Source organism: Hyperolius riggenbachi, chromosome 12, assembly GCF_040937935.1.
Source record: "Hyperolius riggenbachi isolate aHypRig1 chromosome 12, aHypRig1.pri, whole genome shotgun sequence".
In the NCBI taxonomy this organism is placed as follows: domain Eukaryota; kingdom Metazoa; phylum Chordata; class Amphibia; order Anura; family Hyperoliidae; genus Hyperolius; species Hyperolius riggenbachi.
In genome coordinates this window covers 203,310,362-203,328,515 of record NC_090657.1, presented here as the reverse complement: position 1 = coordinate 203,328,515, position 18,154 = coordinate 203,310,362, and the positions used below count along the sequence as shown (strand labels likewise).

At 46.4% G+C, this 18,154-nt stretch overlaps 1 protein-coding gene across 6 annotated transcripts in view; it reads left to right on the top strand.

Moving 5' to 3' along the window:
- SPAG9 (sperm associated antigen 9) overlaps positions 1-18,154 on the top strand; it is a 171,581-nt gene that overhangs the window by 131,545 nt on the left and 21,882 nt on the right. For 3 of the 6 annotated variants that reach the window (XM_068262636.1, XM_068262633.1, XM_068262637.1), the window contains 10 exons: positions 3,103-3,255; positions 7,244-7,295; positions 7,383-7,513; positions 9,638-9,694; positions 11,032-11,205; positions 12,160-12,289; positions 12,392-12,484; positions 12,559-12,726; positions 15,367-15,538; positions 17,023-17,244. In XM_068262636.1, the coding sequence (XP_068118737.1) occupies positions 3,103-3,255; positions 7,244-7,295; positions 7,383-7,513; positions 9,638-9,694; positions 11,032-11,205; positions 12,160-12,289; positions 12,392-12,484; positions 12,559-12,726; positions 15,367-15,538; positions 17,023-17,244 (1,352 nt within the window). Of the gene's footprint in view, positions 1-3,102; positions 3,256-7,243; positions 7,296-7,382; positions 7,514-9,637; positions 9,695-11,031; positions 11,206-12,159; positions 12,290-12,388; positions 12,485-12,558; positions 12,727-15,366; positions 15,539-17,022; positions 17,245-18,154 lie in introns of all 6 variants that reach the window. The other 3 variants (XM_068262634.1, XM_068262632.1, XM_068262635.1) reach the window with 1 other exon arrangement.

Sequence of the window (18,154 nt, the reverse complement as noted above, 5' to 3'; positions counted from 1 at the left end):
ACAAGAGGTGGATCCAGCAGAGGAAGAGGCGGCACAGTTGGGAAGGCAGGAGGACACACAGCACAGGAACTTGTGTGTTCATAGAAATATAAGACATCCACTGAAAATAAGCCCTAGCACAACATTTGGAGAAAACTTAATACAAGACACGTAGTCTTATTTTTGAGGAAACATGGTAGTAGTACACAGGCTGGAATTACAGTGGTGAGTTGCATCATGCAAGCATTATGAATGGGAACTTCAATGGAGACAGGACTAAGCCTTAAATACAAAGCCTGCATGCATTGAGTTAGAATAATGTGATCAGTTATAACGCAGTGCTGTGAACAGCCCCATAGAGCTGTAGGGGCAATGAGCGGACATGCAGAATTGCACTGCAACGCAACTGAGCACTACACAACTAAGGGAAAAGTACCCCAAAACAGCAGCAAACTGGTATAGAGTTATTATTAATCTTTATTTGTAAATTACATTACACAACTATTAAAACCAATTATAAATTCACCAAGAGGTGACTGGAAAGGTGAATTCATATTTCATGAAACACAAGGTGGCAATATATGGTAAATACTCCTCTCAAGCCAATGCAGTAGTCTTAACAATAATAGTATAGAAATAACAAATCCCAAAACACCAATAAACAACAATGGCAATAGTGCATAATATGTTAAACAATGGACATGAGGAATATGTGTCCCAATATACGTTGGGCACCTCAAGGATAATGAACTAATTCACAAAGAAATATTATTATTATGTATTAATATAGCGCCGTCATATTACGCAGCGCTGTACAGTGTATATATAGATCTTGTCACTAACTGTCCCTCAAAGGAGCTCACAATCTAATCCCTACCATTGCCATATGTCTATATTATGTAGTGTAAGTACTGTAGTCGAGGGCCAATTTTTTTTTAGAGGGAGCCAATTAACTTACCGTATATACTCGCAAGCAAGCCGAATTTTCGACCCACAAAAAGTGGGTCAAAAGTTGGGGGGTCGGCTTGCTTGCGAGTGATGTGCCTGAGGGTCGTCCCCCGCCCTCTCCCACCCGCTCCCCTCGCGGCCGCTGCTATTACCTTAGCTCCGCGGCTTCCTATTCCCCTGTCCTGCTCTTCATTCACAGCAGCTCGCCCCACATTGGCTGCTGCGTGATGACGGAGAAAGTGCAGAGAGAGGTTCCCATAGTAACCAGGAAGCCGCTCTCTGCCACTTCCTCCGTCATCACGCAGCAGCCACCGTGGGGCGAGCTGCTGTGAATGAAGAGCAGGACAGGGGAATAGGAAGCCGCGGAGCTAAGGTAATAGCAGCGGCCGCGGGGGGAGCGGGTGGGAGAGGGCGGGGGGTGCTAAACTCTCTAACCTGGGCACTTTACAAGCTATCCTGGGCACGATACTAGCTATCCTGGGCACGATACTAGCTATCCTGGGCTCTATACTAGCTATCCTGGGCACTATACTAGCTATCCTGGGCACTATACTAGCTATCCTGGGCACTATACTAGCTATCCTGGGCACTATACTAGCTATCCTGGGCACTATACCTGCTATCCTGGGCACTATACCTGCTATCCTGGTCACTATACCAGCTATCCTGGTCACTATACCAGCTATCCTGGTCACTATACTAGCTATCCTGGGCACTATTCTAGCTATCCTGGGCACTATACCTGCTATCCTGGGCACTATACCTGCTATCTTGGGCACTATACCAGCTATCCTGGTCACTATACTAGCTATCCTGGGCACTATACTAGCTATCCTGGTCACTATACCAGCTATCCTGGTCACTATACCAGCTATCCTGGGCACTATACCAGCTATCCTGGGCACTATACCTGCTATCCTGGGCACTATACCTGCTATCCTGGGCACTATACTAGCTATCCTGGGCACTATACTAGCTATCCTGGGCACTATACTAGCTATCCTGGGCACTATACTAGCTATCCTGGGCACTATACCTGCTATCCTGGTCACTATACTAGCTATCCTGGGCACTATACCAGCTATCCTGGGCACTATACCAGCTATCCTGGGCACTATACCTGCTATCCTGGGCACTATACCTGCTATCCTGGTCACTATACTAGCTATCCTGGGCACGATACTAGCTATCCTGGGCACGATACTAGCTATACTGAGGCACTACCTTCCCATACTGGGCACTATACTAGCTATACTGGGACACACTGGGGGGGATCATGCGGCCAGCATTCCTACCCCCGACTTATATGAGGGTCAATCATTTTTTCCTGGTTTTCCAGGCAAAAGTTGGGGGGTCGGCTAATATGCGGGTCGGCTTGCTTGCGAGTATATACGGTATCTGTATGTTTTTGGAATATAAACCCATAGGTCTTATAAGAAAGTTCAGCTTTGCCAATGAGTAGTAATGTAAACCTTATACACAATGAGACTAAAAAACTCATATTGTTTTCTAGTCAAGCACTGGATACTTGCTTTTTGATATTATTGATCTGAGGAAGCGGGTAAAGACCACGAAACGCATTGTCATACCCTTGTTTTTTGGTATAAATAAATCGTCTAGTTTAAATCAAGTCGCCATTCGCTTTTTTTCTTCAGGAGAGGTGAGTCTCACCACTGCCTCTCCGTTTTAAGCATTTTTTGTTTTTAGTTTTATATTGTTGGGCGCCTCCGCCCTCTTCCTATCTTTCTTCCATTTATCCTCTCTGCACTGCTTGTCTGCAGCATTCAGAACCAGCCCTGCTGCTAAATGTCAGCATTAACAGAACAGTAAGGTCAGCTTACTCACAGGTCAGAGATGATTCTGAAGCGCATTCTGGCCCCACACAGTGGTCAACACTGGCGTTACAGCACGTAGGCCATTGTGAAGCACTGTTAGTTCTGTTTGCACAGCACTTGGTTTACATGTACCCTTGAATGCATCTTCAGTCCAACTCCGGATCTCTGGCAGTAAAAGATTGAATAGCAAAGTTCCTTTTATTGAGAACACGACAAAGGCCATCATTTGCATGAAAGCCCCGGATTTGGTGAAAACCTGACTTTAGACCTCTGGTGTTATTTCTCCGCTCACGTCTTCTGTGTAGTGTCTGTGTGAATACATCACGGTTATATATTCCAGGAACGCCCTCAACGTGGTGAAGAACGACCTCATAGCCAAGCTGGATGAGCTGGTGTGCGAAAAGGACGTCTTGCAGTCAGAGCTAAGCGCCATCAAACAGGCCAAGCAGAAGCTGGAGGACAAGAATAAAGACCTGGAGGAGGAGCTAAAGAAGTGAGTGACGCTAATTTCTGAGCCGCCATGTTGTAGTCTGGACTGCTGTAGATTGTTTAGAAAATACCATTCTGCGGCTATCCCTGAATGTAATGAAGCACCTGCTATTGGCTTAAGTGCTGCAATGTACCGTATTTTTCGGACTATAAGACGCACTTTTTCTCCCCCAAAAGTGGGGGGAAAAAGTTGCTGCGTCTTATAGTCCAAATGTAACAATTTACCTGTCTGGGCGGGCACTGTGTCAGCAGCAGCAGAGTTATCCGGAGGTGTTCCATCATAGCAGCAGCTGCTGCAATCTGTATGCCGGTGTCCATCATCTTGTACCCCGAGCGGCGGCAGTGGGATCAGCTGTACATCTCCCTGGGTGGCATAGCAGCAGCGGCTGCAATCATCTGCAATGCCTATGTGTATCTGCGGCTTGTCCCCCGAGCGGCTCCAGCAGCAGCATAATCCGAGATAACTCCCCGGGTGGCATGGCTGTAGGTGCTAATAAGATTGCTTATGCATGCGCCTCTTCTGCCCCGCATCAGCCGCGCGTCATTGTAATACAGGCACAGCGGGACATCTTCAGCCACGTTACTATCAGCGTCCGGCAGAGACCTCTGAACTGCTTCCTTATTGGTGCCCTCTGATGACCTGCGTCGCACGTGCGCCGGGGTCATGTGGCGAGCCAATAAGGAAGCAGTTCAGAGGTCTCTGCCGGACGCTGATAGTAACGTGGCTGAAGATGTCCCGCTGTGCCTGTATTACAATGACGCGCGGCTGATGCGGGGCAGAAGAGGCGCATGCATAAGCAATCTTATTAGCACCTACAGCCATGCCACCCGGGGAGTTATCTCGGATTATGCTGCTGCTGGAGCCGCTCGGGGGACAAGCCGCAGATACACATAGGCATTGCAGATGATTGCAGCCGCTGCTGCTATGCCACCCAGGGAGATGTACAGCTGATCCCACTGCCGCCGCTCGGGGTACAAGATGATGGACACCGGCATACAGATTGCAGCAGCTGCTGCTATGATGGAACACCTCCGGATAACTCTGCTGCCAGGAACCTCCTCATTATGGGTGAGCTTTTAGTTTAATAGTAATGGTTAATTAGTGTAGCTAGGTTCGAGGGGGGGGGGGGGGGGGGGGGAGGTGACAGGGCTTTGTGAAGTGTAGTATAGTGTAGCTGGGTGGGGGGGATACATTAGTGGTTAGTGAAGTATAGTGTAGCTGGGTGGGGGGATACATCAGTGGTTAGTGGAGTATAGTGTAACTGGGTGGGGGGATACATTAGTGGTTAGTGAAGTATAGTGTAGCTGGGTGGGAGGATACATTAGTGGTTAGTGAAGTATAGTGTAGCTGGGTGGGGGGATACATCAGTGGTTAGTGAAGTATAGTGTAACTGGGTGGGGGGATACATTAGTGGTTAGTGAAGTATAGTGTAGCTGGGTGGGAGGATACATCAGTGGTTAGTGAAGTATAGTGTAGCTGGGGGTGAGGTATCAGTTGTTAGTGTAGTTAGTGGGGCAGAAGTGGTTAGTGTAGCTGGGCAGTATAACTTAGATAGAAACATCTTAGGGGGAGGTTAAAGGTCTATAGGAGACTCCTGGACCATGGAGGCACCTAGATTTAGTATTTTTTTTATTTTTTCCTGGTTTTTGCCCTCTAAATCTAGGTGCGTCTTATAGTCCGGAGCGTCTTATAGTCCGAAAAATACGGTATGTTGAATTTATGCCAGCTTGACAGACCCCCTAGCAGTAGAGAGTACTGCACAAGCCAATGATAAAGGAATGTTATAGGACAAAGAAAATGAAATGTACTCCACAGCATTAAGAGTACTGCCCCCCCCCCCTTTCCAGTACTTTAAAAACCACTCATATGGTTTTAGCTAAAAGTTATCTAATTAATACGTTAGACCACAGATGAAATTTCAGTGCCAGCGCACCTTGTGGTAGGGTGTAAAGGTGGACAAAAATTCCTCCTTCCTCAGACGTTGTTGTATCACTAGTTGCAAGAAATGTGTGTCCTATATAGCCACAGTTACAATTTCAGCGTCACACAATGCAGGCACAAAGAACGGTATATACGGTACAGTGTTCTCCCCAGAATTTTTTTCCAGCCGGGTGGCATGAAAAAGTAGCCAGGTGGAGCGAGATGAGGATGCTTCTGTGCGCCGATGACAGCCGGGTGCTCACCAAAACTAGACGGGTGGAGCACCCGGCTAAAAAGAGCCTGGGGAGAACACTGCGGTATTGGTCCCCCTGTCATAGCACTTAAGTGCCCAAAAACATAAGAAGCTATCCTGTACAAATTCTAGATTAATCCTTTGTAAAGCTGTAGTTAGTTTAGAGATGGAAGCCAGCCTCGGTCTGCATGTGGATTGAACTTAAAACATCATTTCTATCCATTCTAACAGATTTGTCGCTGAGCTCGATCAACTCTTATGCAGTCAATATGAATCAAACATTGCTCAATTCCTTATGCAGGCCCATTTTTAATTGCATTTCATGGAAATTATATTGCAAAAGCTTTTCAGTTTTTGTAACGTAACAATGCAAAGTTTAGGCTGCAAGCTTTCAATAGTGGCCCGGTCTGCAGCACTGACAGCCTGCCGTTTCCTTACTCTGCCCTCTTGCCCCCCTTCCCTGCTGATTCCCCTTAAAGGACAAATCTGAGCTCTAGCAAAATAAAAAAAAATCCACTTACCTGGGGCTTCCTCCAGCCCCTGCCAGCCGTCCTGTGCCCTTGCCGCAGCTCTGCTCACCACCGGTGGCCCGGGGTCCCCTCCAGCGCACGATGTCCACAGTGCCTGTGTGAGTGGCTCTCAGTCGCACTGACCTCTCCTGCACTGTACTGTACAGTACCTCAGTGCAGTCCGGATGTTGTCAGCATGACCAGTGAGCTGCATGCTGGAGCGCAGTAGAGGCCAACGCGGAAGCCGACCTGGCCAAGTCTGCATCTCCACCGGAGGGGACAGGGAGCCACCGGAGCTGTGGCGAAAACACAGGACAGATGCAGGGGCTGGAGGAAGCCCCAGGTAAGTGGGTTTTTCTATTTCTAAAGTGCTCAGACCTTCCCTTTAAGGTGCGTGCACACGTTTGATGGATGTCGCCCATTGTGGGATCAGGACCTGCAGCACAAACGAGAGTCACCTGTGTAGCTGACGATGCGCTGTGTTGCCCTGCGTTGGGGCGACGAGTGGCGCATGCATAACGTCACGTGACGGGCAGGGAAGCGGTGGGAACAATGAGATCGGTGAGGGATCGGCACCGCTGAGGGTGAGTAGATCCACCGGGCAGATTAGTTGCAGATCGGCCGCTGCCGAACACATGCTTGATTATCGGCTGAGGCGGTCGTTATTGGCCGCCTCAGCCACCTTAAGTCAGGCGTGTGTACAGGCCTTTAGTTAGCTATGGATGCTATGACCACTGAGATGCAAAACTATTTCTCCTGAATATTCTCCAAATTTAATGTCAACTAATATGCAGATTGAAACTGGTCTAAGTTCAAGCTGCATATTATTTACATGAAATTTGAATGTGAGGAGAATTGATTTGCATCTCATTGTTCATCCCCAGTCAGCCACTTACCTGCTGACTCATTTAATAGCCGTATTCTTTATACAAAAAAAAACAGGCTGTGGGGAAAGCAGATAATTTGGGTGGTAGCCGCTAGGGGGCAAAATAGGCACCACCATTGACACCAATATAAAATAGTGGCAAGCAGGCGGTGAAGTGGAAATTTGGATGCCCGATAACCTATAGTTGACTGACAGCCTACAGCACAGGCAGTCAGTGGAGCAGGAAGTTACCAATGCATGGGCTCCTGACCGAGTACTTCAGGGAGCTTTTACACAGAGAAATGCCTAGGCAGAACTAAGAACACGTTTGTGCTTTGCATGGGGCTTGTAAATATCTGTGAGATGCAGTATTACTCCTGAGAGGGGGGCAGTTTTGCTGCTCTTGCAAAGGAGAAGCATACATGTAAAATATTTCTCTTCCAGGGCCAAAGCTGAAGCGGAGGAAGCCAGACAGAAGTCTAAAGATGAAGAAGATGTAAGTCGTTCACTGTATATATGGATATATGTGTTTCCCTTTCAGATGCTGTGTCTGACCCAATATGTGTTTTTTCATGGTCTGCAGAGCGATGTGCCCACAGCTCAGAGGAAGAGGTTTACGCGGGTGGAGATGGCGCGGGTGCTGATGGAGAGGAACCAGTATAAGGAGAGGCTAATGGAGCTACAGGAGGCTGTACGGTGGACTGAAATGATCAGGTATTTACAGACATTATTTCTAGTGAACCGAATGTGAAATCTAGCCTGATGATGTAAACATTTGCAATATACTATCTATAGTTCTGTGAAACCTATGTGGGGTTTGGCTACATAGCTGATATCTGAAGTTTGGCTAGATAGTGCACCACTTACTGACCCCTCTGCCAATACCGCTATTTGGAGTTTGGCAACATAATTGCTGAACTCCGTGTACCGTCGCCACTGTCCAGAGTTTGGCGACATATTATTGGATTTATATAGCGCCAACCTATTACCCAGCTCTGGACAATCAATAAAGTTGGGGACTATGATAGCTGTGACAGACAACACAATATTGGTAAAAAGTAGTAAGAAACAAAAAGCCAGATCATATAACTGGAGTGGTAGTCCCAATAATACTAGTTAACACTTTTTTTCTGTGGGCAGAGTGCAAGATCAAGTACGATACACAAGGAGGGAGGGCCCAGCCAAAGGCTTGCAGTCTAAAGGGAGGAGGTGGTGACAAGACAGGAGGGGGCTGCATCAAGAGTTAGTTAAGGCTGCGTTGAGGTGGGGAAGGCCTTCTTAAAGAGTTGAGTTCTGATTGCTTGTTTGGAGGTTTTAAAGGAAGGGGCAAGCCTGATAAGCAGTGGGAGAGAGCTCCACTGGATGGCGACGGCTTTAGTGAAGTTCTGCAGTCACGCATGGGAGCGCAAGATGCATGGGGTGGTTAGGAGGAGAAGAGTTGGTGGCCAAGTGTGTATCTGCTGACCAGGTTAGAGACATAGGTTGGGCAGTATTTGTGGATAGATTTGTAAGCCAGCCATAAGATTTTGAAGTAGAATCTGAAGTGGATTCCAACAGTGGGAGGAGTAGAATAGTCTGACGATGCTGTTAACATGTGTATGCATCTGGACACCCTGGGAACCTACACAGGATTTCATTCATAGATTTCAGCTCTGCATTTAATACCATAATTCCATCACTGCTACACAGCAAGCTCTCCCAGCTACACATACCTGAATCCATCTACAAGTGGATAACCAATTTCTTAACCGACAGGAGACAGCATGTTAGACTTGGGAAACGCACATCAAGCTATCTGACAAGTCAGTACTGGTGCACCCCAGGGCTGTGTGTTTTCCCCACTGCTCTACTTACTTTACACCAATGACTGCATCTCCACATATCCATCTGTTAAGGTTCTGAAGTTTGCAGATGGCACAACAGTAGTTGGTCTCATACAAGATGAGGACGAGTCTGCATACAGGCATGTAGTGGGACAGCTTTCCTCCTGGTGCAGCAGCAACAACTTGGAACTAAATGCTCTTAAAACCATGGAGCTGATAATAGACTTTAGAAACCCGCCCCCCCCCCCTCCCCTTAACCATAAATGGATCCACAATAACCCTGGCAGAGTCATTCAAGTTTCTTGGGTCCACAATCTTAAACAACCTAACATGGGACAACAATACGGCCACTATTGTCAAGAAAGCACAGCAGAGGATGTACCATCTACGGCAGCTGAGAAAGTTGGACCTACCTCAAAATCTAATGGTGCAGTTCTACACTGCAATCATCGAATCCACCATAACATCATCTATGACTGTATGGTGCGGCTCCTGCTCAGCATTAGAAAAGGGGAGGCTGCCGCGCATCATCCAAACAGCGGAAAGCATAATTGGCTGTAGCTTACCTTCCCTGCAGGATCTTTACGCTAGCAGGTGCAGACAGAGTGACCAAAATTGCCTCTGACCCCTCTCACTGAGCTCACTCCATCTTCCAGCGCATGCCTTCAGGAGTAAGTTTCGGGTCAATCGCTACCAAAACCTCTAGACACAGGAACAGCTTTTTTCCTCAAGCGGTAGCCATACTTAATGCTGAACCACGTTAGAGCTGCTAGGACTTGAAAGTAATCAACACAGAACTGAAAATGAAAAATTCTCACATTGCTTACTGCCATTATACTTACATACTGTCCATGACTTGTAATATACATACTGTCTGTCCTTGTATTGTTTTTGTTTGTTAAGCAACTGCCAAGACAAATTCCTTGTAAGTGCAAACTTACTTGGTGAAATAAATCGATTCTGATAATGAATTTCTGGCACTTACTGATAATGACTTTGATTTTTTTTCCTGCAGGGCCTCCAGAGAGAATCCCGCCATGCAGGAGAAGAAGAGGTCCAGCATCTGGCAGTTGTAAGTGGGGACTTCTGGGGACAAATCTAATGTCTGTATATTGTGTATCCCTCTCTGTGTTTAGTGCAATTCTTGTGTGGAAATTAGTGAAGTCAACTACTGGATGAGTTTAATACAAGTACCATCCAGTTAAATCAGTTGTTGCTGTTTGTCTTTGAAATACTGTTTTTTTATATGCTCTTTCTTCTCTTTCTGCCACTGAAACCACTGAATGGTTACTATGCTACATGATTTCCAGTTGCAGCCCTTGGAGTTGGGGGATGTGCAGAAAGGTATAGCCTGCTGTGCATTTTTTCCCCAGCTCCAGATACTCAAAAATTTCTCCAAATCCAAGACTACGACTCCACAGCCCTGCTATGATTCTTTCTGGATTTTAGGGTCTAAGAGTGGTGCAATTTTTCTGCGAGCTTTTAGACCCTAAAACCGGGAAAAAAATCATGCTGTCAGGGAGTTCTGCAGCACTCACTCACCTCCCTGGGATCCAGCGCTGAAGTTCTCTTTCCGTCCTCCGAGTGGCGCTGTAACCGTGTAGTGAGATTGCCGTCTCTGTCATCATTGCGACAGGCGGCGATCTCACCCGAGGGATGCAGAGACTCCGAGGACAGGAAGGAGAATGGCAGCCCGGCATCTGGATCCCGGGGAGGTGAGTGACAAAGCACGATCTGCTCTGCATAAGGCTCCGGGCAGCTACCACGAGTTACGGTCGGGGTTTCCGCTCCTAGCTGTTTTTTCCACCCCAAGCCTGACTCATGATAACGGCCAAGGAGGTTAAATACTAACACATCCAGGTTATGCAGGTTCTAGGGCTACATGCACATAATCTGTGCCTGAACTGCATCTAGCTAGCCACCAGGCCTTTATAATTCACATGTGTAGGTCATTCAAAGGATGAGTTGGAAATACTACATTTTAATAAAATGCATTTAAAAAGAGAGTGTGCATGTAGTTGCATTTAATTGTTTTTCTTTGTGTTGAGGGAATATGTGTTTATACTTTTACCCGGGGCTTGTCTTTACTTCTTAAATTACTTTTGTTATTGGATCAGCATTTTACCTACTCTTAACTTGATTCCACAGCCAGCCAGAAAGACCTAATAACAGCTTGCTTGCAAATTGTATGCAGTCTGGAATTGGACCAATCAAATACACTTACTGCAAGTTTATGTTGGCCCTTTTACTAGCTGCATGCAATTTGTATGTGATCTGAAATTATTAGCATCTCATTCACTGTAGTTTACTTCTCGTTTTCTTTAGCATTGCAATATCTCCGAAACTTGTATAACTTTTTTTTTTGTCACAGCAACAGGTAATTGTATAACGCTGCTTTCTTATGTTTAGTTTCAGCCGTCTTTTCAGTCCTTCTGGCACTGCTTCGAAAAAGCCCGAGCTTCCTGTCAATGTCCGATACAACGCCCCAACCTCGCACATCACCCCCTCCATTAAGAAGAAGAGCAGTGCCTTAGCCAAACTTCCTAGTGACAAGTCCAAAGCCTTCGACTTTCTCAGTGAAGAGTGAGTAGCCGTTCTGCTTACACACATTGATCACATGACAGCTGCAGGGCCATGCTGACCAATCGGAATAGTGGTCGGGATTTTTGAAATGACACTGACCACAGAATAGACAGTCAGTGGGTTAATTCATGCAGCCTTAAATATTAATGAATAGTGTTAAATGTAGCAGTGTTGTCTGCTTTGTGTCACTAGTAGCACAGGAAGCGCTGCTCTACCACCAGTGGCTGGCTCCCCCAAGGCACAGTCTGTGTGGTCAAATGGTTTTCCCCATCGTGGCCCGCAGGGAATGAACGATGACCTTTGGGGAGCAGTGGATTGATACCAGTGATCACCAGGCCACAGCCCCAGGATTGCCCCACCAGCATCAGGGAGGACAGGTTATTTGGAGATGTCTTGTGGAGAGGCAGGAGTATAAATGGCTCTCTGGTACAGGCATAGTCTATATTCCAGGCTGAGACCGAAGCCAGCAGAGAACAGCCTAAGTCTAGGCCACAGGTCAGTGTCACAACAGGAACTGAAGAGCAGCGATTAGCAGCCAGTCAAATTTCAGCCTTTCATTTTAGGACCTGTGTCCGCTCATCAGTTTTTCTGCATGATTTGTCTGACAGTTTTGCATTACTGTCAATTATTTTCCTGCATACATGAACATTTATTACAACTTATTTCTCCCAAGTTTAAGATGGGAGTTAGCAAAATCCAAAGGGTAAAATATGCCACCAGGAAAATGTCCTGTGTCTGTAGAAATGGTCAATTAACGACTAAAAGGCCTAATCCATGATAAACCTATATGGGGGGGGGAGTTGACAATAGCTGTCGAGATGTTAAAGATTTCATTAAACTAAGCATATATACTTTAGCTGTTGTCTCACCACGGCTCTGCAGTTGCCCCCTCTCCAGGAATGGGCATTGCTGTAGATAAATATATTATTGCCATATTCTGTGTCTCTATGACAGTAATGAAGCCTCTGTGGCCTCCCGGAGAGAACAGAAGAGGGAGCAGTATCGCCAAGTGAAAGCGCACGTCCAGAAGGAAGATGGCCGCATCCAGGCATTTGGCTGGAGTCTTCCTCAGAAGTATAAGCCGGTATTGTACATTTCATATACCCTTCCATTATGCACTGCTGGTCCACCTTGTATTTCCAACATCATAGAAACTTTTTGCTTTATTTCTAATCCAACATAGCAGCTGACTAACGGCGGACAAAGTGAAGGCAAGATGAAGAATTTGCCAGTTCCGGTATACTTGAGACCACTGGATGAAAAGGACTCATCGATGAAGGTGAGAATAATTCTTAGGCCATGCCATGCTGACCACAGCTTGTGTTGTTGTTGACAGCAGTTCTCTCTCCTCAGCTGTGGTGTGCCGTTGGGGTCAATCTCTCCGGTGGAAAGACCAGAGATGGTGGCTCCATTATCGGAGCCAGTGTCTTCTACAGTGACATCCCAGGTTTAGATATGGATGACCAGAAGCCACGGAGCGAGTCCCAGAGCAGCTTAGAGAAGCTGGAGCAGGAGCTGAAGGTGAGGTCATCCCATAAAGTCTAATTATTCTCTTTTAGCTCTTCCTTTACCAAGCTGGTTTTGAAGGACCCAAACCAGACTTGTGCCATGGGGTGCTGCTGCCCTCTCTGGCCTGCCTGTTTGTAATTTTTACCTCTGCCCAGCCACTTCATTACGGAAAGGTTTTTTTATTAGAGAAAGGACCACATACAGCCATATGAGCCTGAACTTAGATGTAGGCTTTCATTATACGTTCTCTTTCTAAAGACCTATTTTTATTAGCTAGATGGAAACTATTTGAGATAGCTTTTCTCCTACCGTAGTCCTTCATTAGCCGTGTTCTTCAGAACCTCGTAATTATATTTGTAATTTACACCTATTAAAGAAATTATGTCTGTGACAAGGAAATTCACCCGAATGTTCCCACCACTTTCTGTAGAAAATCCTCTCCTGGCACTGCTGCTATTAGTGGATCAGCTAATGCTTCAGTTGATCAGAAGCTATTTCCGTATGACGTGGTCCGTTGTGTGAATTTCCTGTATTTTACCTTTATTGAGGTTTACATTTTCCTCATGTTGGAACACCCCATACAAACTGCAAACTAATAACCATAGACTTTGAATGACTGTAAAATGTGCAGATCCACAAGATTGAGTGGGAGAGCTGAGGTAGTCTTGTAACAGCTACAGTTTTGAAAATGGATGTTCACTCCAGTATACATATGGAGTTCTGAGGAACCCGGAGGAGGCCAGGTGAACTGAAATTTTAATATAAAAGGATAAGTCAACGTATTACTTGTCGTAACAGCGGGACAGGAGGAAGGACAATGGAAAACTTCCATTCCCCCCACCTTGCTGATTTCTATCCTGCCCAGTGCCCCGGCAAGTATTTGCTGACATGACAAAGTGGGACTGTGGTGGGAGATTTCTCACACCACTGAGAATTGTAGCCATTAAAGTGCAGATGGCAGTCAACTGTTGGGGTATACTTGCAACAGCGCAAAGCAAGGTGTGTGTGTGTGTGTGTAATTTAAAAGCTGTGTGGTGAGGGTAAGAGACCATAACACAAAAATCATATACAGTAATTTTCAAAAGGTACATATAGGCTGTAAAATGAGACATTTGTATGTACAGTGGCAAGCATACAAATGCATATGGTTTTGTTTCCTCTTCTTCTTTCTCTGCCCGAAAGAGTTAATATTCAGCTATGCAACTGACAGTTGCTCTCCAGTCAGACTATAGCTTCCCTCACTGAAAAGGAATTACAGCCATAAAATTCTTTTAACTCGATTAAAAAGGTCAATAGTTCATATGTTTTAGCTCCATGAGACACAGTATAGACTTTATAATTGAGCTGAGACAAAACAATAAATCTACTTTACATTTTAAACATAATCTAAAACTGTGAGATATCTCAGTGATTTTTAGGAGTAAGAGGATACAATTGTATCTCATCCGTTTATTTTCACTTAAAGGGATACTGTAGGGGGGTCGGGGGAAAATGAGTTGAAGTTACCCAGGGCTTCTAATGGTCCCCCACAGACATCCTGTGCCCACGCAGCCACTCCCCAATGCTCCGGCTCCGCCTCCGGTTCACTTCTGGAATTTCAGATTTTAAAGTCTGAAAACCACTGTGCGTTGCTGTGTCCTCACTCCCGCTGATGTCACCAGGAGCGTACTGCGCAGGCCCAGACCATACTGGGCTTGTGCTATACACTCCTGGTGACATTAGCGGGATCGAGGACACGGCAACGCAGGCGGAGTGGTTTACAGACTTTAAAGTCTGAAATTCCAGAAGAGAACCGGAGGCAGAGCCGGAGCATCGGTGAGTGGCTGCGCGGGCACAGGATATCTGTGGGGGACCATTAGAAGCCCTGGGTAACTTCAACTCATTTTCCCCCGACCCACCCCCCTACAGTATCCCTTTAAAGGGAATGTCCAAGCAAAATAAAAATATGAGTTTCACTTACCTGGGGCTTCTACCAGCCCCATGCAGCCATCCTGTGCCCTCGTAGTCACTCACTGCTACTCCAGTCCCCCGCTGGCAGCCTGCCGACCTCGGAGGTTTGCGGGACGCATTGCGTACATTTTTCCGCATTCCCGCTAGTGCAGGACCATCAACACATACATTTTTACGCATTACTGGTTCAATGCGTAAAAATATACGCATTGAACCAGTAACGCGTAAAAATGTATGTGTTAATGTTCCTGCACTAGCGGGAATGCATAAAAATGTACGCGATGGGTCCCGCCGACCTCCGAGGTCGGCAAGCTGCCAGCGGGGGACCGGAGCAGCGGTGAGTGACTACGAGGGCACAGGATGGTTGCATGGGGCTGGTAGAAGCCCCAGGTAAGTGAAACTTATATTTTTATTTTGCTTGGACATTCCCTTTAAGGTTCACGTGAAATAAAACCATTTTTATAATTGGCTATTCAAATTCAACCTGGCCACTCTGAAAGTTGTATGTGCCCTTTTCTGTGACTGGACAGTGTACTCCTGTGGTATTCCTTGGTGTAGTATTCTGTGTAAACAGTGGGGGGGCAGTGTTTGGTTTCAGTCTCTGGTGGTTGTTCTATTGACAACAGCTGAGCAGAATGTGTAGAAGAGATGCCGCTCTTGCATTGGCTCTGATTAATAATCGATGTTCTTTTGTCCCCTCAGGTGCAGCAGAAGGAGCTGAGGCACCAGGATGAATTGTCCAGTCTGGTGTGGATCTGCACAAGCACACATTCCTCCACTAAAGTCATCATTGTCGATGCCAACGAGCCCGGAAAAATGTTAGATAGTTTTATAGTTTGCAACTCCCACGTCCTATGCATCGCTAGTGTGCCAGGTACGACCAGTCACTGAGCTTCAGACCCCTCGTCCCCTTGTCAGCCGGCGTGTTGCCACACTGCTTCTCATTTCCTTCCTTGGAGAAGCTGATGCTTTCACTTCCTGCTCTGGATCAAGTAGCGCAGTGTTCCTCAACATTAAGTAATAATGTACCCCTTTGTATTTGACACTGCAGTGCTTACAAAGAACCCCCTATTGGGCCTAATATCATCTGAAGTAACCATTACGGCACAGAGGGTTAACGTAACTATATCGCCACCTCTTGCCATTATGCTGCTGTCCATCTTTGCAGCTCCCAGCTGGGAAAGCAGAAGTTTCAGGAAGATGGAGAACCGCATGCAGCGCAACAGTGAGAGGCGGGGATATGGGGAAGTTAACACTCTACTGTGGCCTTTGTTCCCATATATGCCAGGACAGTTTAATTTCTCACAAAAGCAATGTCGTTCATCCTTACACCTGAACACCTATATATAGATTTGTTAGAAGTACTCCATGATTGTGTATAAATACTTTTCAGATATTCCTGTATGATTTTACATTATCTAAAAAATACTTCTTCAGGGTTGTTTGTTTTTGTTTTTTAAATTCTCAAAACCTACTATAATGGACAGACGCTGAGAAGTTTAAGGACCCCCTGCACCCAATATAAGTATCCTTTATCAGGACCCTCTTCTTGTCTTAAGATTGTTCCTTCCTGCCCTCCATCCGCTAAAGCGTACATGCCGAATTCCGGCCTGCAGAGCCATCAAATTTGTCCCGAAAGTTTTTCCCCTCTTTGCATTATGTTTGGCCCACTTTAGACCACCAAAGAAGCTATATTGGGGGTGAAACTTCAGGGAAAGGTATATGAGGGAGGGGAAAAGCATGATACCTAAGAGAACTGTTTAGAGGTGCAAAGGGGTACCACTTAACAGTAGCGGTAGGAGGGAAGGGGGACAGCTAGACACCAGGGAACTATATAGGGGAGACACTAGGGAACTGGGGGAGGGGAGGGGCACTAAGACACCAGAGAACTGTGTCAGAGAGCTCATTACAACTTCCTGTCCAGGGTGTGTGCATCTCCACTTCCTGTCTGGGGTTAACTGGAATCCCCACTTTATTTCTTGGTCAGTTAATACTGCCTCCTTTTCCTGTCCTGTGAAACATGGAGCACTTCTTTGCACAGGTCAGATAGAGCTTGCTGTTCTGGATCACACATCTTTTCTTGTCATGCCAGAGAGAATTATCACTGGCATCCCCACTTCTTGCCCTGGGTCAGATATAGCATGCCACCCAGCATTTGATTGGTTGGTTAATGCTGCCTCGCTTCCATTCCCTTGTCAGAGCATCCACACCTTTTGCTCTAGGTCTATGTAACTTCCCGGGTTAGTTATACATTTACTTCCTCTGCTCTTTTTGTTTGTTAGGCCAGGTTATTGCTCAAAATCTTTTTGTTTGATGATACGTATCACATTCGTAAGCATCTTTTCCTTTTTATTGCAGGGGTTATGGAAACAGATTACCCCACTGGAGACTCTTCCAAACTTGACACAGACTCTGGCCTGGCAGAGAAATCTTCCTTATCTGAGAGTCTAGTGAGCAGCACTTCTTCCTCCGAGCAACCAACAGGGGGCGTCAGGGTCACAGTTTCCTCTGTACAGGAGTCTGAGCCTCCCTCGCCACTGACTCCTAGTGTCATGTCCCCTGAAGCAGAGTGCAATACAGGTACAGTGTCTCTAAATACAGCCAATGAAATCCTAATGTTCGGTGGGCGTGGCTTCACAACTGTTCAGTCAGTTTATCCCAGACGGTTCATCTTAAAATGGCCACAGACCTGTTTTGTTGATATTTCTGTCAGTTTTGATTTCATTAAAGCAAATGTGAAGTGACCTGAAAGAAAAAGTTGGATGCTCACTAAGAAATGCTCTAGATCTCATAGAGTTATCCCGGGACTCCCTCCATGCCCTCTGTCCCCTGTTGTCCCCCACTGAAGATCCGCACCTCTGGGAGTCCCTGGAAGACTTTGAAAGCACTTGCCTACCCCAAATGCTTCCAAAGATGGACAGCTCTGTCCGCAAGTGTCCGCCCGCACATGCAGAGTACAGAGCCACACGTCTTTGGAAGTACTCGGGGACATGAGTGCCTCCAAAGCATTCTGAGGACTCCCGAAAGCCGTATTCGAACAGTTGGTCGACTAACCTCAATGGGAGGGGTCACAACGGTGGAACGAGGGGACACAGACAGGACCAGTGGTGAGTATCTGACTTTTTTCTTTTAGGTCACGTCAGGTTTGCCTTAAATTTGCCAGTGGTCCGTTTTACTCGGCAAGGCAGTCCATTTCAGTCATTTTATCATCTGAGCAGCGATTGCTCCGGCGGTAATGTTAATGAAATGACCAGGGAGAGGAGCAGGCAGGGGCTAGACAGGTGTGTAACTTTGTACGGCATTGGGTACTGCGTCACTAGTAGGTACAGAGGTTTGATCATTTCTGCTGAAATCTGAATAACGTAAAGTCTTAAAACAATTAGTAAATTAGTATAGCAAGCAATGGGCAGCGCTCACAGGCTGCAAGTGAAGTGAATGCTCCAGAGATATGCCCAGCCCCTTGCGGCTAAATACACACCTTGAATACAAA